Source organism: Pelodiscus sinensis, chromosome 7 (assembly GCF_049634645.1).
Source record: "Pelodiscus sinensis isolate JC-2024 chromosome 7, ASM4963464v1, whole genome shotgun sequence".
Lineage (NCBI taxonomy): Eukaryota > Metazoa > Chordata > Testudines > Trionychidae > Pelodiscus > Pelodiscus sinensis.
Genome location: NC_134717.1, coordinates 34,682,292 through 34,699,160, shown reverse-complemented (window position 1 = coordinate 34,699,160; position 16,869 = coordinate 34,682,292). Strand labels below are relative to the sequence as shown.

The 16,869-nt window shown below is 44.7% G+C and overlaps 1 protein-coding gene across 1 annotated transcript in view; it reads left to right on the top strand.

Moving 5' to 3' along the window:
• The first annotated feature begins 229 nt into the window (after positions 1–229).
• DPP4 (dipeptidyl peptidase 4) overlaps positions 230–16,869 on the top strand; it is a 76,664-nt gene continuing 60,024 nt past the window's right edge. The window contains exons 1-2 of the mRNA XM_006114841.4: positions 230–543; positions 1,013–1,097. Coding sequence (XP_006114903.2) covers positions 538–543; positions 1,013–1,097 — 91 coding nt within the window. The 5' untranslated portion in view covers positions 230–537. The remainder of the gene's footprint in view (positions 544–1,012; positions 1,098–16,869) is intronic.

Here is a 16,869-nt window from a genome sequence, read left to right as displayed (position 1 = left end):
TTTGGGGGCTGATTGTGAAAGCCGGGCTGCTTATTCACAGCGTGGAAGTTGCCAACTCTTGGAACACTTGGATGAAAGGGTGGCAGCCCACGAACCCCCCACCCCATCCCTTTCACCTGGCACGGTCCTCCAAGCCTCCGCTGGGAATAAGCGCAACCCGCCTCTTCCAGCGGCCGCCCCACCCAGCCCCGCAGTCCCGCCCTACAGAAACTTTACCCCAGCGCGGCCCCCACCAAGTGCCCCTCGCCCCACCCCGCTTCCCCCACCCCGCTAGCACAGCTGGGAAGCGCTCCGGGCCCCCGGCCATCTCGTCACCCCCCTGCAACGCCCCTGGGCTCCTCTCCGCCGCACCCAGCTCGCCCCGCGGACTGCACCGCCCAGGTAGGCAACGGTCCCGCGTGGGGCCGTCCCCGGCCGCCTCGCTAATGTGTAACTAGGCGCCGGGAGGCGGGAGGCCGCCGCGCGCGCGAGAGGGGAAGACGCGTCGCTCCTTCTGCAGCTCGCGGAGAGTCTGCTCGCTGCTTGCAGCCGCCAGTGATGAAGGTCAGTGAGTGACGGGTCGCTGCGCCCGGGCCGCGGCTGCTCCCCCACCCCCGCTACGCCAGTGGCACCTGGAGGGGCCTTTGCCTGGGGCCGGGGCAGGAGGGGAGTTGCAGCGCTCTGCGGCGCTCAGTGGCAATGCCCCCCTCTTTGCAGGCGGGCGAGTGTACCCGGGTGTTGGGCTGCGCGCTTTTCTTCCAGCACCGGCGATGCGGCGGAGCAGCCGCGATGCCTGGAAGAAGAACGTGTGGGGCAGACTCACAGAGCTCCGGCCCTCTCGCAATGCCGGCCCGGGAACACAAGCCCAAACCCGGACGGCGCAACGAGCTGTCCTGGAGCCAGCCGAAATGCGCAGCTGGCGCGCGCTGCCAGCTCTCGAGCAGTTGTCCGAGCCCAGACTGAAGGACACGCGCTGGCACGTTCACGCGCAGCGACCCCGGGTAACTCAGACCTGCCCTTTCGTGTCTTCCAGACCGCAGTGAAGTATCTGCTGGGGCTGCTCGCAGTTGCAGTGATTGTCACTGCCATAGCCGTTCCTATCGCCCTGTTGGCAAAAAGTAAGTTCCAACTAGTCATCTTCGAAAAGTCTGTGATAATTGGAGAGAGACAATTAAACTGTGATGTGGAGAAAACTCACAGCATCCCAGAGTGATGTGTGCAGAATTGCTAGATTTTATTATCTGCAGGGTGTGAGGAATCTACACCCAGAAAGTAGACTGCAATATTACCTGCTGAGTGTGGGAAGTGTTCCCAGCAAAGGTCTCACTGAATTGTTGGGCTGGAGGCTCAGTGAGAGTAGTGTGCTTTGGGGCAGGAAACCGGTTGGATTCATTTTTGAAGTTGGCTCTGCCTTCCAGGGGTGAGAAGCCCCTCTGAAAATAAAAATCAGTAAGCCATCTCAATTCCCAAAAGTATAAATATATCACATTGCATCCTCTTATTTTCCTGTTGCACAAGACTGAGTACTGTTATCCTAACAGTAACATTCTAGTCTGTTGATCTTATGTGGCAAGTTGAAGGAAATGAGAAAATACCTCCTCAAGAGTGTTACCAAAACTAAACTAATGTAATAAACGTATGATATTATCTCCACAGCACTGTCATAGAAATCAAGGAGCACAGAGATATCAGAGACAGACTTTTGGACTTTGGTCAATTTGTGTTTTCCAGTATGATGCTAGTCCTAGACGTTAATTTAAAATAATATTAAATCCATATGTAGTGAGTGAAGCGCTGCTAGTTAATAGGATACAATTATACATCAATTTTTTTTACATTTTCTCATGAATACTATTTATAAAATTATAGAATTCAACATTACAGACTTGTGACAAACAGAGAGAAAGTGTTCCTACTGTAAAGTAAACATTGTTCAAGTTGATTTTGTGATGTAAATATCAAGAAATAATCTTTGCAGGCGGATACTGGCTTGACAGGAAATAGTTTGTGTATTCTTAAAGTAACTAGCCTATGCAGCACTTAGATAAACTTAGAAGGTTTGGGTTTTCCACAGTTGAAACTAAAGATACAGCAGTGAATTGGAGCAAAAATTGTAATAAACATAGTGTAATTTATATGTTGTGATATCATTTGTATCAGTTATTCTTAAAGTAATAAGAGATATAAATAGAAATTAGGGGTCTTATTGCACAACTTGTGAAGGTATTCCCCTGCTAGGATTTCCTTCAGTAGAATCCTGTGGGTTTTTTTGTTTGGTTGGTTTTTGTTTGGTTGGTTGGTTTTTGGTTATATGTTTTTATTTTTCCTGCCTAATTGTCTATAAAAAATAAGCAAAATCGGGACAACTCGATCAGGCAGTTGGTGGTCAGGGGTGGGGGTGGAGAGAACCAGTACAGGAGATGATTTTGTGGGTCACCAGGGGAAGTATACATGGAAAGATTTTGGCAGATGGATGGATGGATGTACTTTAGATAAGCAGTAGGAAGCATTGTAGGGAGATGAAAGGGAAGTGACAGTATATGACAAACCTAATTTAGGAAAGTCCCTAAGTTACCTGTGCATTCAGACAGCTTGTAGTCAGAGTACCTGGGACAGCTTGCCAGCAGTTCTTTCAGGGGTCCAGCATTTGCATAGATTAATCAAAAGTGGGATGAAGCATTTTCTTTTTCAGACCAACAAGGATGCTGGAAAGTAATGATTTTAATAATTCCAGTTCTCATTGACAACATTCTGTCAGAGCCATTTTTTTTCTTTGGTTCAGCAATGGTGTCAAGAATGTGCAGTTGTTTCCATTAAAATAATGGAAAAATAATTTGTCTTGTATAAATTGTAATCAGATGTGTACAAATATTCATATAGATTCAAATCCAATTTTTAATTGAAAACACCATTGACTTCGGTAGCAATGTGTAAACTTCCTGCCTATTTAAACCGTGTAAATTTTTTACGTTTTATGTAAAGGATTGAAATCCATTATCCTAACTGTAAAAGCAGGCTCTTTGTTGGCTAGGCCTCGTGCGTATAGCCTCCCTAGCAAAAGGTCACCTCCCCTTCAATGAAAAATTTCTACTCTATGACACTTAAAGCTCAGGAACAAAAACTGACATTGGCTGTGCCATACCTTGCAAGGCAAAAAGAGAAAAACAGGAAATCGTCTCGTCCCTTCCCCCACATTCTGTCACGTATCGGACAGGGTTTTCCCTGCCTATCACAAAAAAGCGTGTGAAAGCACTCTCTATAAATCAGTTCCCCCACCCGTACAAAATTGAGGATTCCAGAACAAAGATTGAAAGGCAGAATACCAGGGCCGCATTATGACTTTCGTGGGCCCTAGGCACTTTTGCCTTTGTGGGCCCCTCCCACCATAATATCAATATTAAAAATTATTTTTGATATAACTTTACATACTTCAGCATTTTATTTTTTTCTGTTTTAGGCAAAATTTAATAGATTTTCGTGGGCCCTAAAAGTTTCATTTTTTTCTGATGTGAGAAAAAAATTAAAACATTTTCTTCGACCCTAAAAGTTCTTTTTTTTTCTTCTGATTTTAAAAGAAATTAAAACATTTTCATGGGCACCAAAAGTATCATGGGCCCTAGGCACTATGCCTAATAGATAAGTCGGCCCTGCAGAATATGAGCCAGGTCCGAGGACTAATCACCCGAAGACCCCCCCCCCCCGGTCACCGAACAAAACGTATTCCCCATAGAGCGTAATGTATACCGAACATGTTGTTGCTGTTGTGCTTTGAGTGTCTGTTAAATGTAAGTATTGTTATCTAAATTTGTTTAGTGGTATTGATAAGTAGTAGTGTTGATAGTCTTAGATAGATGATTAGCCTCATGAGTGATATTGACATAAATATAACCAGTGATAATCCCTGGACCCTTATTGACAGCTGTTGGGATTTAGAAAAACCTCAGGGAATCCTTCTTTACTGTATTGCATTTTGCCTATTGTTCATGATAGTAGTTATTTCGTGCCCACGTATGTAAGAAATTGATAAAATAACAAGTTATAATTGAAGTAAACACTTCAATAAAAGTTTAAAACAATATCCAGTAAAGCTTGTCTATTTCTGCACCTCCCTGGGACCTGCCACATTCTCGAACCTTCTATTTTAGACCACACTAGCCTCATACCAACACATGGGGGAAAATTAGTGGGTGCTGAGCACCCATTGGTGCCAAGCTCCTTCCGCTGCCCCATTCTCTCCAATGCCTGCCACCTGTCTACTATCCTTCCCTCCCAGTGCCTCCTACTGACATGAAACAGCTGTTTCACAGTATTCAGAACCTCTGGGAAGGAGGGGGAGTGAGGTGGAAAGACGAGGGGCAAGGAGATTGCAGGGTGCAGAGTGGGAGCAGGGTGAAGCACCAAAGCAGAAGTCAGTGTCTCTACACAGAGGAATAAATCTTCATATAGGTAAAAAGGTTATTTATAAAGAAGAGTGATTTGTTCTCCTTATCCACTGGAGACAGGACGGCTATGTCTACACTGGCCCCTTTTCCGGAAGGGGCATGTTAATTTCACAGGTCGTAATAGGGAAATCCGTGGGGGATTTAAATATCCCTCACGGCATTTAAATAAAAATGTCCGCCACTTTTTTCCGGCTTTTAGAAAAGCCGGAAAAGAGCGTCTACACTGGCCCCGATCCTCCGGAAAAAGCGCCCTTTTCCGGAGGATCTTATTCCTACCTTGAATAGACGCTCTTTTCTAAAAGCCGGAAAAAAGCAGCGGACATTTTTATTTAAATGCCGCGGGGGATATTTAAATCCCCCGCGGATTTCCCTATTACAACCTGTGAAATTAACATGCCCCTTTCGGAAAAGGGGCCAGTGTAGATGTAGCCAACAAGAAGTAATGGGCTTAAATTGCAGCAAAAGAGATCTAGGTTAGGGTAGTGATTTAGCGGTGGGGTTCCATCCCCTCTGGGTCCCTCAGAGGCCATGCTGCATCACTACGTCTCTGAGGGTCATTGACTGTGGGGAATTAGCAGAGTGAAGAGTCTATAGCTTGGACCTGTCTTCAGCAACACAGTTTGGTAGCCCAGACCCTATGTCAGTGTGGGGCAATACAAGTCGATAGGTGGGGCCTATATTCAGGGTCAGACACCAAGGGGGTTGAGCATCCTAGCTTCAGCAGACAGCTGACAAACACAGGCTCCTAGAAAGACATAGACTGCCATACCCATCTTGGATGGTAGGGGGGACTCAGGCCCACTCACTAGATTGTGTCCTGGCCCAGGGCCTGAACGGCAGCAAAACAATATACCAGTGGGTCAGCAGGGATTCTAGCCATAACACAGCAAGTCTATGGCAATAGCACAGCTGGACTAGGGTCAGATGTCTCTGGGCTGCTTCCTGACACTCTTTCAGGCAGTATCTAAGTGTATAGAGGGTCCTCCAGGTCATCAGGGTAGGAGACCTGAAGCAGTCCTGGTAACTCCTCACTGGTCAGCATACACCCCCGCCAGTTCTCATCTCCACACAGGTCTGAGGGTGTCTCCCAGCATCTGACTTCTCTGGGTATGTCTACATATCAGAGTTATTTTGGGATACCAGAGGTATCCCGAAATAGCTACTCAGCATCTTTTGAATGCGTCCGCTATTCTGAAATACAGCGGACGCGCTATTTCACCATCCCCATAAACCTCGTTGTACGAGGGGTAAGGGATGGCTAGCAATAGCACTTTATTTCAAATCTTATTTCGAGTTTAGAATGCAGTGTAGACATAGCCTCTGGCAACTACAGGACATCTGAGCACTCAGACACATCTTTTATATTTCCTGTCCTGCCCATTGACTTTGAATGGAAGGAGTAACCATGGCCTAGCTCTGCCCATGAGGGCTCAATGAAGGTTCCTCCTCCTCTGGAGGGTGGAAGGCCACTCTACCTCACTACAGTTAGGGTATGTCTACACTACCTCCCCCCCCCTCGGTCATCTGGTTCTCAGGTTTCCCTGCTTGCTTGCTTACCTCAATGAGGGACAGAAAAGCATTTTGTCTCTGCATGCTCTGGTTGCCCTCAGTCGGGACACCACAGCACTCTGCAACATGGAGCCAGAGCTGCCCCTGGGCACTCTGGTGCTTCTCTCAGATGCGTTGCTGTGAGCCTGGCTGCACTTTCTGCAGGCTGCCATCTGAGAGGTCCATCGGGGGACTGTCAGTATCCAGGAGGCCCTGCAGGAGAGCTTCCAACCTGAGGGCCACTAACACTCTCCCTGGTCTGCCCCACTGGGGGCTTGTGCCTCATTCCTCCTAATGTCCTTCCACTTTCCCCTCCCTAACCACCCTTCCTGATGTCAAATAAAATACACATATTTTCATGAACACAAACTCTCTTTATTTAACAAAACTGGGTGGGGAGAAGGGAATGAAACTCCGGTGAGACTGGGGAAAGGAGGCGGGAGAGGGGAGAAGAGAGCGGGGGAGGGAGGAAACTGGAAGGGGAAAGCAAGGGGAAGAAGGGGGAAGGGAAGCTCAGGGGTGGGGGGTCTGGCTGGACCAACTTGATTTACATGCTCCTGGGTTCACATGTGGCCTTTGGTGGCCAGGCTGGCAGCTCTCCTGCCATAGATGGACGTGTTCCTCCGTCTAGTGCGGAGATCATGGACTTTGGGGGCATCCCCCCCCCTCCACCTGAATAAGGTCCATGATCTCCGCCCTGGACCAGGAAGGTGCCCACCTTCTCCAGCAGTGGAAGGAATTGGGGTAGCTGGTGGCTGCTCCTTAGGCCTAGCCCATGACAGTGGGGGCCACACTGTTCTCTGGGGCCAGCCTGGAGTAGCAGGGGTTGTACTGGCCAGCTACCAGTTGTTCCCTGGGGCCAGGTCAGGGCGGTGGAGGCTGCACTTCCTGGGGCTGGGACACTTGCTCCCCACCCCCTATGATCATTCGGGAGTATAATTGTCCCTGCTATTACAGCCCCCCTTCCATTTGAGGAGAAACAATCACATTCCATACACATCACATTGTCCTGGCACAACCAAACCCTGACCTTGCTTTAAGTTGTGAAGTTAAGAGGAAGCTGCATGCCAAATCTTGTGGTCCTAGCTCTTACCATTCAGGAGGAGTTCTTGAAAAAACAGACTTACAGACGGACAGAGGGACACACACATAGAGACAGATGCACAAACTCTCAAAATACATAGTACTCTTGGATGATGACCCAGCACATGATGTTCATTTTAAAAACATTTTCACTGCAGATTTGACAAAACAAAAATGGTTTCAATTTGAGATTTTTAAAGATAGCTATACTCTTGACTCAATGTTTAAGAATCAGAAGTGCCTTCCAAAATCTGAAGGACATGCTTTCAGAAGTCTTAAGAAAGTAACACTCAGATGCAGAAATAGTAGAACCTGAACCACCAAAAAATAAAATCAGCCTTTTGCTGGCTGCATCAGACTTAGATGATGAAAATGAACATGTGTTAGTCTGCACTACTTTGGATCATTATTAAGCAGAACCAGTTAGCAGCATGGATGCATGTCCTCTGGAATAGTAGTTGACATGTGAAGCGTCATATGAATCTTTAATGCCTCTGGCACATAAATATTTTGTGATGCTGGCTACAACAATGCCATGGAAACACCCTTTTTCACTCCGAGGTAACATTGTAAACAGGAAGCAGACAGAATTATTTCCCGCAAATGTAAACCAACTTGTTTGTCTGACTGGACAAGAAATAGGACTGAGAGGACTTGTAGGTTCCTCAGCCAGAGTGAGAAAAGCATTAGTTAATTAAAACATTTGTTTTATTTTTGAATGCAGTTATTTTTCTACATAATTCTACATTTGTAAGTTTAGCTTTCATGACAGAGATTGCACTTCAGTACTTGTAATGGGGGAATTGGTTTTTTACAATGCAAATATTTGTAATCAAACAAACATAAAGCTAGCACTGTACACTTTGTATTCTACATTGTAATTGAAATACAAAGATTTAAAACAGAAAGCATACAGAATATTTTAAAAAATGATATTCTATTACTATCAGTGTTATTAACCCCAATTTATATTTTTAATCACTTGACAGCTGTAGTACATAAGTTTTCAGTGTCTCCACAGTGCTGTGGGATCTTTGGAAGTGAAGTGCTAGGTCAATATTATCAGTACTGGATTGAGAATATACGAGTGGGATGGGTGGCATTGTACAACTGTTAGGGTGAGAACACTTACTGACTGTTTGATTCTTTGTTGTTTACGTAAGTTCAACAAGACTAAGTTCTGTTCAGTGGACATGGCAGAACTAAGTAAGGGTGGCAGAATTGGGCCTTGAGAAAAAACTGAAAAAATACTGTTCTCATGTCTGTGACTTAAATGAACTAAAGTCTGTTCTGATCAACACTTTCTGAAGATACAGTTGTCTTCACATTTAATTCAAATGGTTACATTACTGTTCAAGGGATGAAAAAGGCAAACAACAAAAGGTTACATGAAGGACATCAGAAATGAACAACTAGACACTAGAGATAAATGCATACATTTACTGATAGTAAAATGTGGTCTAGTTTAATTTATGGTGTTGTGAGAGAACTTGTTTGTGAGAACTCATATACAGCTTCCTCTTTTCTTCACTTTTCAACACCTAAACAAACTATCCCAATTTTCTGCTGGGAGGAGGTGGCCTGTACCGAAAAATGAACTAGTTATTACCATCATGTGAGGGCTATTTACGCAAACTGTGTCCCTCACCTCTTTTAGGGTGCATCTAATAGCTATCTCAAGGTTTTTCCCTCAGATCAATGACTGTTTTTATTCACCTAATCACAACCTGAAAGGACTAGATACATGTTTCTATCACGGCTCCAGCACCATTATGGGATTTGCATTCATTGTTGTCTGCTCTCACAAAACCTCCTTTCATACCTTGTGTGTCTTGTTTGCTTATGAACCTTTGAGCAAAGTTGTTGGGTTTTTTGTTTTGTTTTTGGTGGCCATCACCTCTTCTGGGGAGTGAGAAAAGTGAATGCACTGGTCATGGATCTGCCATACATACCTTTCTACAAGGATAGGATTTGGCACCCTAAATTTTCACTTCTAAAAGTCTATATAATTGTCAGTTTCCATGAAGCCAATCAGGGCCTAGGAATGGGGGAGCGTACAGCACTTAGTCAACCCAGGTGGTTAACTCTAAGCACTGTGCGCCAGAGGGCAGGGAGTGAGAAGTGCTCAAAGTCTCCTCCTGCCCCTGCCCTGCAAGGAGCACGCAGTGCTTAGAAGGGGGCATAGTAGGAGAAGTCTTCACATGCTTTTCTTGCCCCCAAGGGTCTCAACACTTAAGAGTCAACTGCCAACCGCTACTCAGCTGGAGGGCGACTCTAAGTGCGGCGCTCCCTTGTAGGTCGGGGGCAGACTTCCTATGCTCCCTCCCACCCCCAGGCCCTGATTGACCTGGGGGCAGGATGGGGAGCACGTGAAGTCTTCTCTCATGCCAGGAGCTTGGGCACTTAAAGGGAACCTCCAGCTGTTCTGAACAGCTGTTGGTTCTCTTGGGGTGGGAGGCACAAAGGCTTCATGCGCTTATCCATCCACAGACCAATCAAGGTCTGTGGATGGGGAAGCATGAAAGTCTGGGGCCACTTCAAAAATTTCTGAAGTGGTCCCCAGTCAATAATTATTGCCCATCCCTGATCTAGAATTTAGAGGAAGACCATTGCCCATTTCTGGATTAATCAAGCAAGAAAAAGAGAGAGTAAACCCCATAATTGTGTTTCACAGTGTTTCAGAGGAGCTGGTAGACATGTAAGGGTGTATGAAATTGTAAGGCTGAAATTGGAGCAGATTTGAACCTTCACCCAAAACTTGCATCAAATCATTGTTGAGGTTCAGAACAACTTAGTTTTGGTTTACTTTGTTCTTCATTTTCACATATCTCTGCAGTTTAGTTAAAACTGGGACTTGAAATGAAAGAAACAAAATCATAGAATCATAGAGCTAGAAAAGACCTCAGAAGGTCATCAAGTCCAGCCCTCTGCTCTAGGCAGGACCAATCCCAACTAAATCAACCCAGCCAGGGCTTTGTCAAGCCGAAACTTAAACACCTTTAGGGATGGAGACTCCACTACTTCCCTAGGTAACCCATTCCAGTGCTTCACCACTCTCCTAGTGAAATAGTTTTTCCTAATATCCAACCTGGACCTCTCTCACCGCAACTTGAGACCATTGCTCCTTGTTCTGCCATCTGTCACCACAGAGAACAGCCTTTCTCCATCCTCTTTGGAAGCTCCCTTCAGGAAGTTGAATGCTGCTATCAAATCCCCCCTCACTCTTTGCTTCTGCAGACTAAACAGACCTAACTCCCTCAGCCTCTCTTCATAGGTCATATGCTTCAGCCCCCTAATCATTTTGGTTGCCCTCCGCTGGACCCTCTCCAATGTGTCCACATCCTTTTTGTAGGGAGGCCCAGAACTGGACAGAATACTCCAGATGTGGCCTCACCAGAGCCGAATACAGGGAAATAATGACATCTCTGAATCTGCTGGCAATGTTCCTCTTAATGCAACCCAATATGCCATTAGCCTTCTTGGCTACAAGGGCACACTGTTGACTCCTATCCAGCTTCTCATCCACTGTCACCCCCAAGTCCTTTTCTGCAGAATTACTACTTAGCTTGTTGGTCCCCAGCCTGTAACAATGCTTGGGATTCTTCCGTCCCAAGTGCAGGACTCTGCACTTGTCCTTGTTGAACCTCATCAGATTTCTTGTGGCCCAATTCTCCAATTTGTCTAAGTCACTTTAGACCCTATCTCTGCCCTCAAGAGTATCTACCTATCCCCCAGCTTAGTGTCACCTTAGTGTCACTTGCTGAGGGTGCAATCCATTCCCTCATCCAGGTAATTAATAAAGATATTTGAACAAAACCGGTCCTAGAACCGAACCTTGGGGCACTCCGCTAGAAACCGACCACCATCCTGACATCGAGCTGTTGATCACTACCCTCTGGGCCCAGCCTTCTAGCCAGCTTTCTATCCATCTTACCGTCCATTTATCCAATCCATATTCCCTTCACTTGCTGGCAAGAATATTGTGGGAGACTGTATCAAAAGCCTTGCTAAAGTCAAGGTATATCACATCCACTGACTTTCCTGTGTCCACAGAGCCAGTTACCTCATCATGGAAGCTAATCAGATTGGTCAGGAACGACTTGCCCTTTGTGAATCCATGCTAACTATTCCTAATCACTTTCCTCTTCCAGGAACCGAGATAAGACTGACCAGCCTATAGTCCCCTGGATCATCCTTCTTCCCTTTTTTGAAGAGGGGCACTACATTTGCCTTTTTCCAATCATCCGGGATCTCTCCCGATCTCCATGACTTTTCAAAGATAATGGCCAAAGGCTCCTCAATGACATTTGCCAACTCCCTCAGTACCTTTGGATGCATGAAGTCCAGACCCATGGATTTGTGTATGTTTAGCTTTTCTAAATAGTTCCTAACCTGTTATTTATCCACCAAGGGCTGTCGATCTTCATTCCATCCTGTGTCACTTAGCACATTAGTCCAGGAGCTGACCTTGTCCGAGAATACAGAGGCAAAGAAAGCATTGAGTACTTCAGCTTTCCCCACATCATCTGTCACTAGGGGTGTGTCTAGACTACATGCCTCCTTCGACGGAGGCATGTAGATTAGCCAGATCGGAAGAGGGAAATGAAGCCACGATTAAAATAATCGCGGCTTCATTTAAATTTAAATGGCTGCCCCGATCTGCCGATCAGCTGTTTGTCGGCAGATCGGGGGAGTCTGGACGCGATGCCCCGACAAAGAAGCCTTTCTTCATCGACACAGGTAAACCTGGTTTCACGAGGCTTACCTGTGTCGATGAAGAAAGGCTTCTTTGTCGGGGCATCGCGTCCAGACTCCCCCGATCTGCCTACAAACAGCTGATCGGCAGATCGGGGCAGCCATTTAAATTTAAATGAAGCCGCGATTATTTTAATCGCGGCTTCATTTCCCTCTTCCGATCTGGCTAATCTACATGCCTCCGTCGAAGGAGGCATGTAGTCTAGACACACCCTAGGTTACCTCTTTCATCCAGTAGGGGCCCCACACCTCTCTGATCACTTTCTTCTTGTTAACATGCCTGTAAAAACCTTTGTTATCCTTCACATCCTTTGCCAGTCGCAATTCCAATTGCGCTTTCGCCTTCCTGATAACCCCCCAGCATTCTTGAGCTATATATTTAAACTCCTCCCTGGTCATTTGTCAAAATTTCCACTCTTTGTAAGCTTCCTTTTTGTGCTTAAGTTCACCAAGGATTTCCCCTGTAAGCCAATCCGGTCTCCTACCATATTTGCCTCTTTTGCTACGCATCGGGATGGTTTCTTTTTGTGCCTTCAATAAGGCTTCTTTAAAATACTGCCAGCTGTCCTGGACTCCTTTCCCCTTCATGTTAGCTTCCCAGGAGATTCTACCCATCAGATCTCTGAGGGAGTCAAAATCTGTTTTTCTGAAGTCCAAGGTGTGTATTTTACTACTCTTCTGAAGTCCAAGGTGTGTATTTTACTACTACTTTCTTACTTTGGTCAGGATCCTGAAATCTACCATCTCATGATCACTGCTTCCCAGGTTGTCACCCACCTCTACTTCCCTATTAGTTCATCCCTGTTTGTGAGCAAAAGGTCAAGCTGCGCATGGCCCCTGGTCAGATCCTTCAGCACTTGTACCAAGAAGTTATCCCCAATATTCTCCAAAAACTTCCTGGATTGCCCGTGTACTGCTGTGTTGGTTTCCCAACAGATGTCAGGGTGATTAAAGTCCCCACGAGAACCAGGGCCTGCAATCTGTAAGCTTCTCTCAGTTGTCTGAAGAAAGCCTCATCTACCGCATCCACCTGATTCGGTAGCCTGTAGTAGACACCAACCACAACATCACTGCTGTTGTTTGCACTTCTAAACTTAATCCACAGACTTTCAACAGGTTTTTCTCCCTCTATATACTGGAATTCAGAGCAATCATAGTGCTCTCTTACGTTTAGTGCAACTCCTTCTCCTTTTCTCCCCTGTCTGTTCTTCCTGAACAGTCTATACCCTTCCATGACAGTGCTCCAGTCATGTGAGTCATCCCACCAAGTCTCTGTCATCCCAATTAAATCATATTTCTTGGACTGGGCCAGGGCCTCCAGTTCATTTCAGATAACCAGTTGATCGCCATATCTTCTCCATTCGAACCAGGGTTCCTCCTTTCTTTCTCATTTGTCTTTGCATTTCTTCCCGGTATCCAACTTTCCCACTCCCCTCAGGCTTTTGGTCTCCGTCCCCAACAAACCTAGTTTAAAGTCCTCCTCACTAGGTTTGCAAGCGTGCCCGCGAAGATGCTCCTTCCTCTCTTGGTTAGGTGGATCCCATCTCTTCCTAACAATCCTTATGCCTGGAACAGAGTTCCATGGTCGAGGAAACGAAAGCCCTCTCTGCGACACCACCTGCGCAACCACGCATTTACTTCCTCAATTCGAAGATCCCTGCCCAGTCCTTTCCCTTCAACAGGGAGAATAGACGAGAACACCCCTTGCGCTCCGAATTCTTGGATCCTTCTTCCCAACACTACATAATCCGCAGTAACCCGCTCAAGGTCATTCTTGGCCATATCGTTAGTTCCCACATGAAGAAGCAGGAAGGGGTAGCGATCCAGAGGTTTCATCAGTTTGGTAAGCCTCTCAGTCACATCCTGAATTCGAGCTCATAGTAAGCAGCACACCTCTCAAGATTCCAGATCCGGATGGCAGATGGATGGCTCAGTCTGTCTTAGGAGGGAGTCCCCGACCACCACCACCCGTAGTCTTCTTTTGGGGGGAGGGGTGGTCGTGGAATACCCATCCCTAGGACTACGCATCCCATGCCTTCCAGTAGATGGTGTTCCCTTGCAGTTTCTTCCTTGTGAGATCCCTTCCAAAGCATTTACCACTGCAGAGTCTGTGGAGAGAGCCTGAAAGCGATTACTTACTTCTGTAGCATTGCGGGATTCCTGTACTGACCTTTTTCCCCTTCTAGAAGTTACATTCTGCCAGTTCTCTTCCTGGTGCCGTACTGCCCTCTCCAGCTCTTCCACCTGCCGTGCTTGCAAGATTAAATGCTGCCTTCTATCGAGGAAGTCTTCATCTTCTCTGATCGAGCGTAGGGTCGACTCCTGGGCCTCTAGTCCTCTAATTTTTTCTTCCAAAGTAGTGACCAGCATGCACTTCATGCAGATGAAATCTGTTCTTTCTTCCGGGAGGAAGACAAACATGGCACATGCTGTGCAGGTAACAACAGCAGACCTATCACCATCCATCCCTGATGTCCTGGAGAAAGGATTTAAAAAGAAAGCAAGAGAACCTCGCCCCCTGCCCAACTCCCTGTTAGAACTCACCTGTTCGCAAGCTCCTTGGTCACTTGCTCACTGCTTTATAAAGCCCTGGGCTGCCTGAAAGTCCCTCCCCCTACCAAGGCTCAGCCAATCAGCAGAGGCTTCTAGAATTCAAACTTCAATTAGAAGCCAACAGTTTCCACCTGCTAGTCACAGCACACTCCATGAAGAGGAGGGGGAGGGGAAAGGGGAAGTGAAACCCCCCCCCCCCCCACCACACACCAACCTTCACTCACAAACAAGCTCAGCACACAGCCAGAAAGCCCCAAACACAACACACACTTCCCTCAAGAGTAGAAATAACATAGAAAAGGTTGCTATTTTGAAATTTCCAGACCAATTTCTAGAGGGTCATAATTGAGTCAAATCCCAATGTTTTGTAATCTACCCATCATTAAACTAGGTTTCTTGGAATTCTGCTTTTTTGTCATACACTCAGATGCTGAAGTCCTAAAGGTCAATGGAATAGCTACATTTCTATAGATGATTAAACATATCTTTCCAGTGAGTTATTTTAAAAAGTAAATAAGTCTTTTTGCTAGAACATTCATAAAGTTGGTTTATGGTGTATATTTTCCATACATATGTATGCACACGCACTTCCAGTTTATGTCATAGGTAATGTTGAATTGATATTCTCTTTTTTTATATATGTTTTAAAGTCAAGAATGAATTGACTTTAGCCATGTTTGCTCCATTTTTGCATTCACTATCCGTGAGCATTTAATGAACTCATGGACACTTGTGAAAGGAAGATTTTAGGAGAGCTACTTGACTATTCATATATGGAAAATATGCCATGGTAGGGCTGTGATGGTATTAATGTTAAGACTTTCCTCTTAGGACTGTCTGGCACCTAAATGTGTCTGATACAGATTATTCCATTTCTTTCTGGTATTTTACATTAATGATCAGTAAAAGCTGTTAGTATGTTTTTCATGGGCCATTGTTTGACAGAGAAGGGAGGGAATTTTCTACACCATTTGTCAGAGGCCCAGAATAGAAGCAATCAAATAAGACAGAAAAAAGATCTTATTACTCACTTTATTTTCATTTTAGAGTACACATGCAGTTACTTTGCTGAATGGGTAGAGATAAATATTAAATATAAATTCTGTCTAACCAATAAATCTTAAAATAGGCATTGTTATTTTTACTATTTTTAGCCATAATGCTTCAGCCAAGACCTGTGTCACAGAAAGGATAATGTAAAGTTTCTGAAAAATCTTTCAACCTGTTTATCTGTTATCTGCCCTTAAATTGCTCCCCTTTCCAAGAGAAGTTAAACTAGGTGCTACCTCAAACCTCACTGTTTTAAGGATTATGTTCCAGAAGTCAGGTAAGAGAAAGAATAGCATGTGACCGTTTAGAACTAACAAAGCCTGAATATTACATTCAGATAGCTGTTCCCAACCGATCTGTAAAATAATATCATTTTCAAAAGTATTATTCTGTTAATTGGGAATAATTTAATCTAAGGAACCATGTTCTGTTCATGGACTCTCCATAAAGTGAGAGAGACTAGGAGTAGGATTTTTCAAAGAACTGAACTTCAGTGGGAGTTGAATACTTAATGGATAAATTTCAGTGGCAAAGGGACTGTTGTGATAATCTGATCTTTACTCTTGTGTAACAAGGTTCTCTTTAGTATAATTGAAAATCCTAAACTAAATTCATCGAGTAAATTATTTGTTACAATCTATTAATTTCGCTTTGCTTATAATAATGCATATGCTTATTGTTTGAAATATTCAAGTAGATTAAACTTGATTACAAAATCATTAAATCTCTTACACTCATCTTCCATATTCTACCTTCTTGCATGTATTTAAAAATGACCTATGTAGATTTAAAAAAAAAAAAGGTGTGTGTGTGTTTTTTTTGCTTCTTTATTTTATGTAAAGAAGGGCCAGAGAGGTATTTGTCTCTTAAAAATATCTGAAATGGCAAATCTAGCCTTCTCTGCCTGACCTGGATGAGAAGGTCTTAGAATTAATGGTGGGATTTTAATTAGCTCTCAGTTAAGAGTTTTTCCCAAGTGTTAATTTTTTTTATTTAAACTGATATTAATAATAAGCTTTTTTTTTTTTAAATAAAAATCACTTCCTTCTCAGATTATGTGGTTTCACCCCATAAGTCTCCAGTCATCCTTAGAGCCTTCTAGCTAGGGATTGCCAGGTGTCCAGTTTTGAACCAGACAGTCCAGTATTTGAGCTTTCTGTTTGGGAAACAAATTGAGAAATTATAAATGAGAAAATATAAATGTAATGTAGATTGTGATGTAATGTCAAGTATATCCGGTATTGTTGTTGAAACCATCTGGCAACCCTGCTTCCAGGAAAAGCAGGTGAGATAGACATGACTTCCAAAGTTTTAGGCCCCCTTCATAAAGCAATAAGAAGCAAGGAAAGGCACAAACCAATTAGTGGTTTTTTTTTCTTTTCAGTCACCTTCAAGAGTTTGCAAAAATTAGTTAGTGGCTGGTACTCTGAAATGGGGATGTCAGCATGTAGGTGACTAC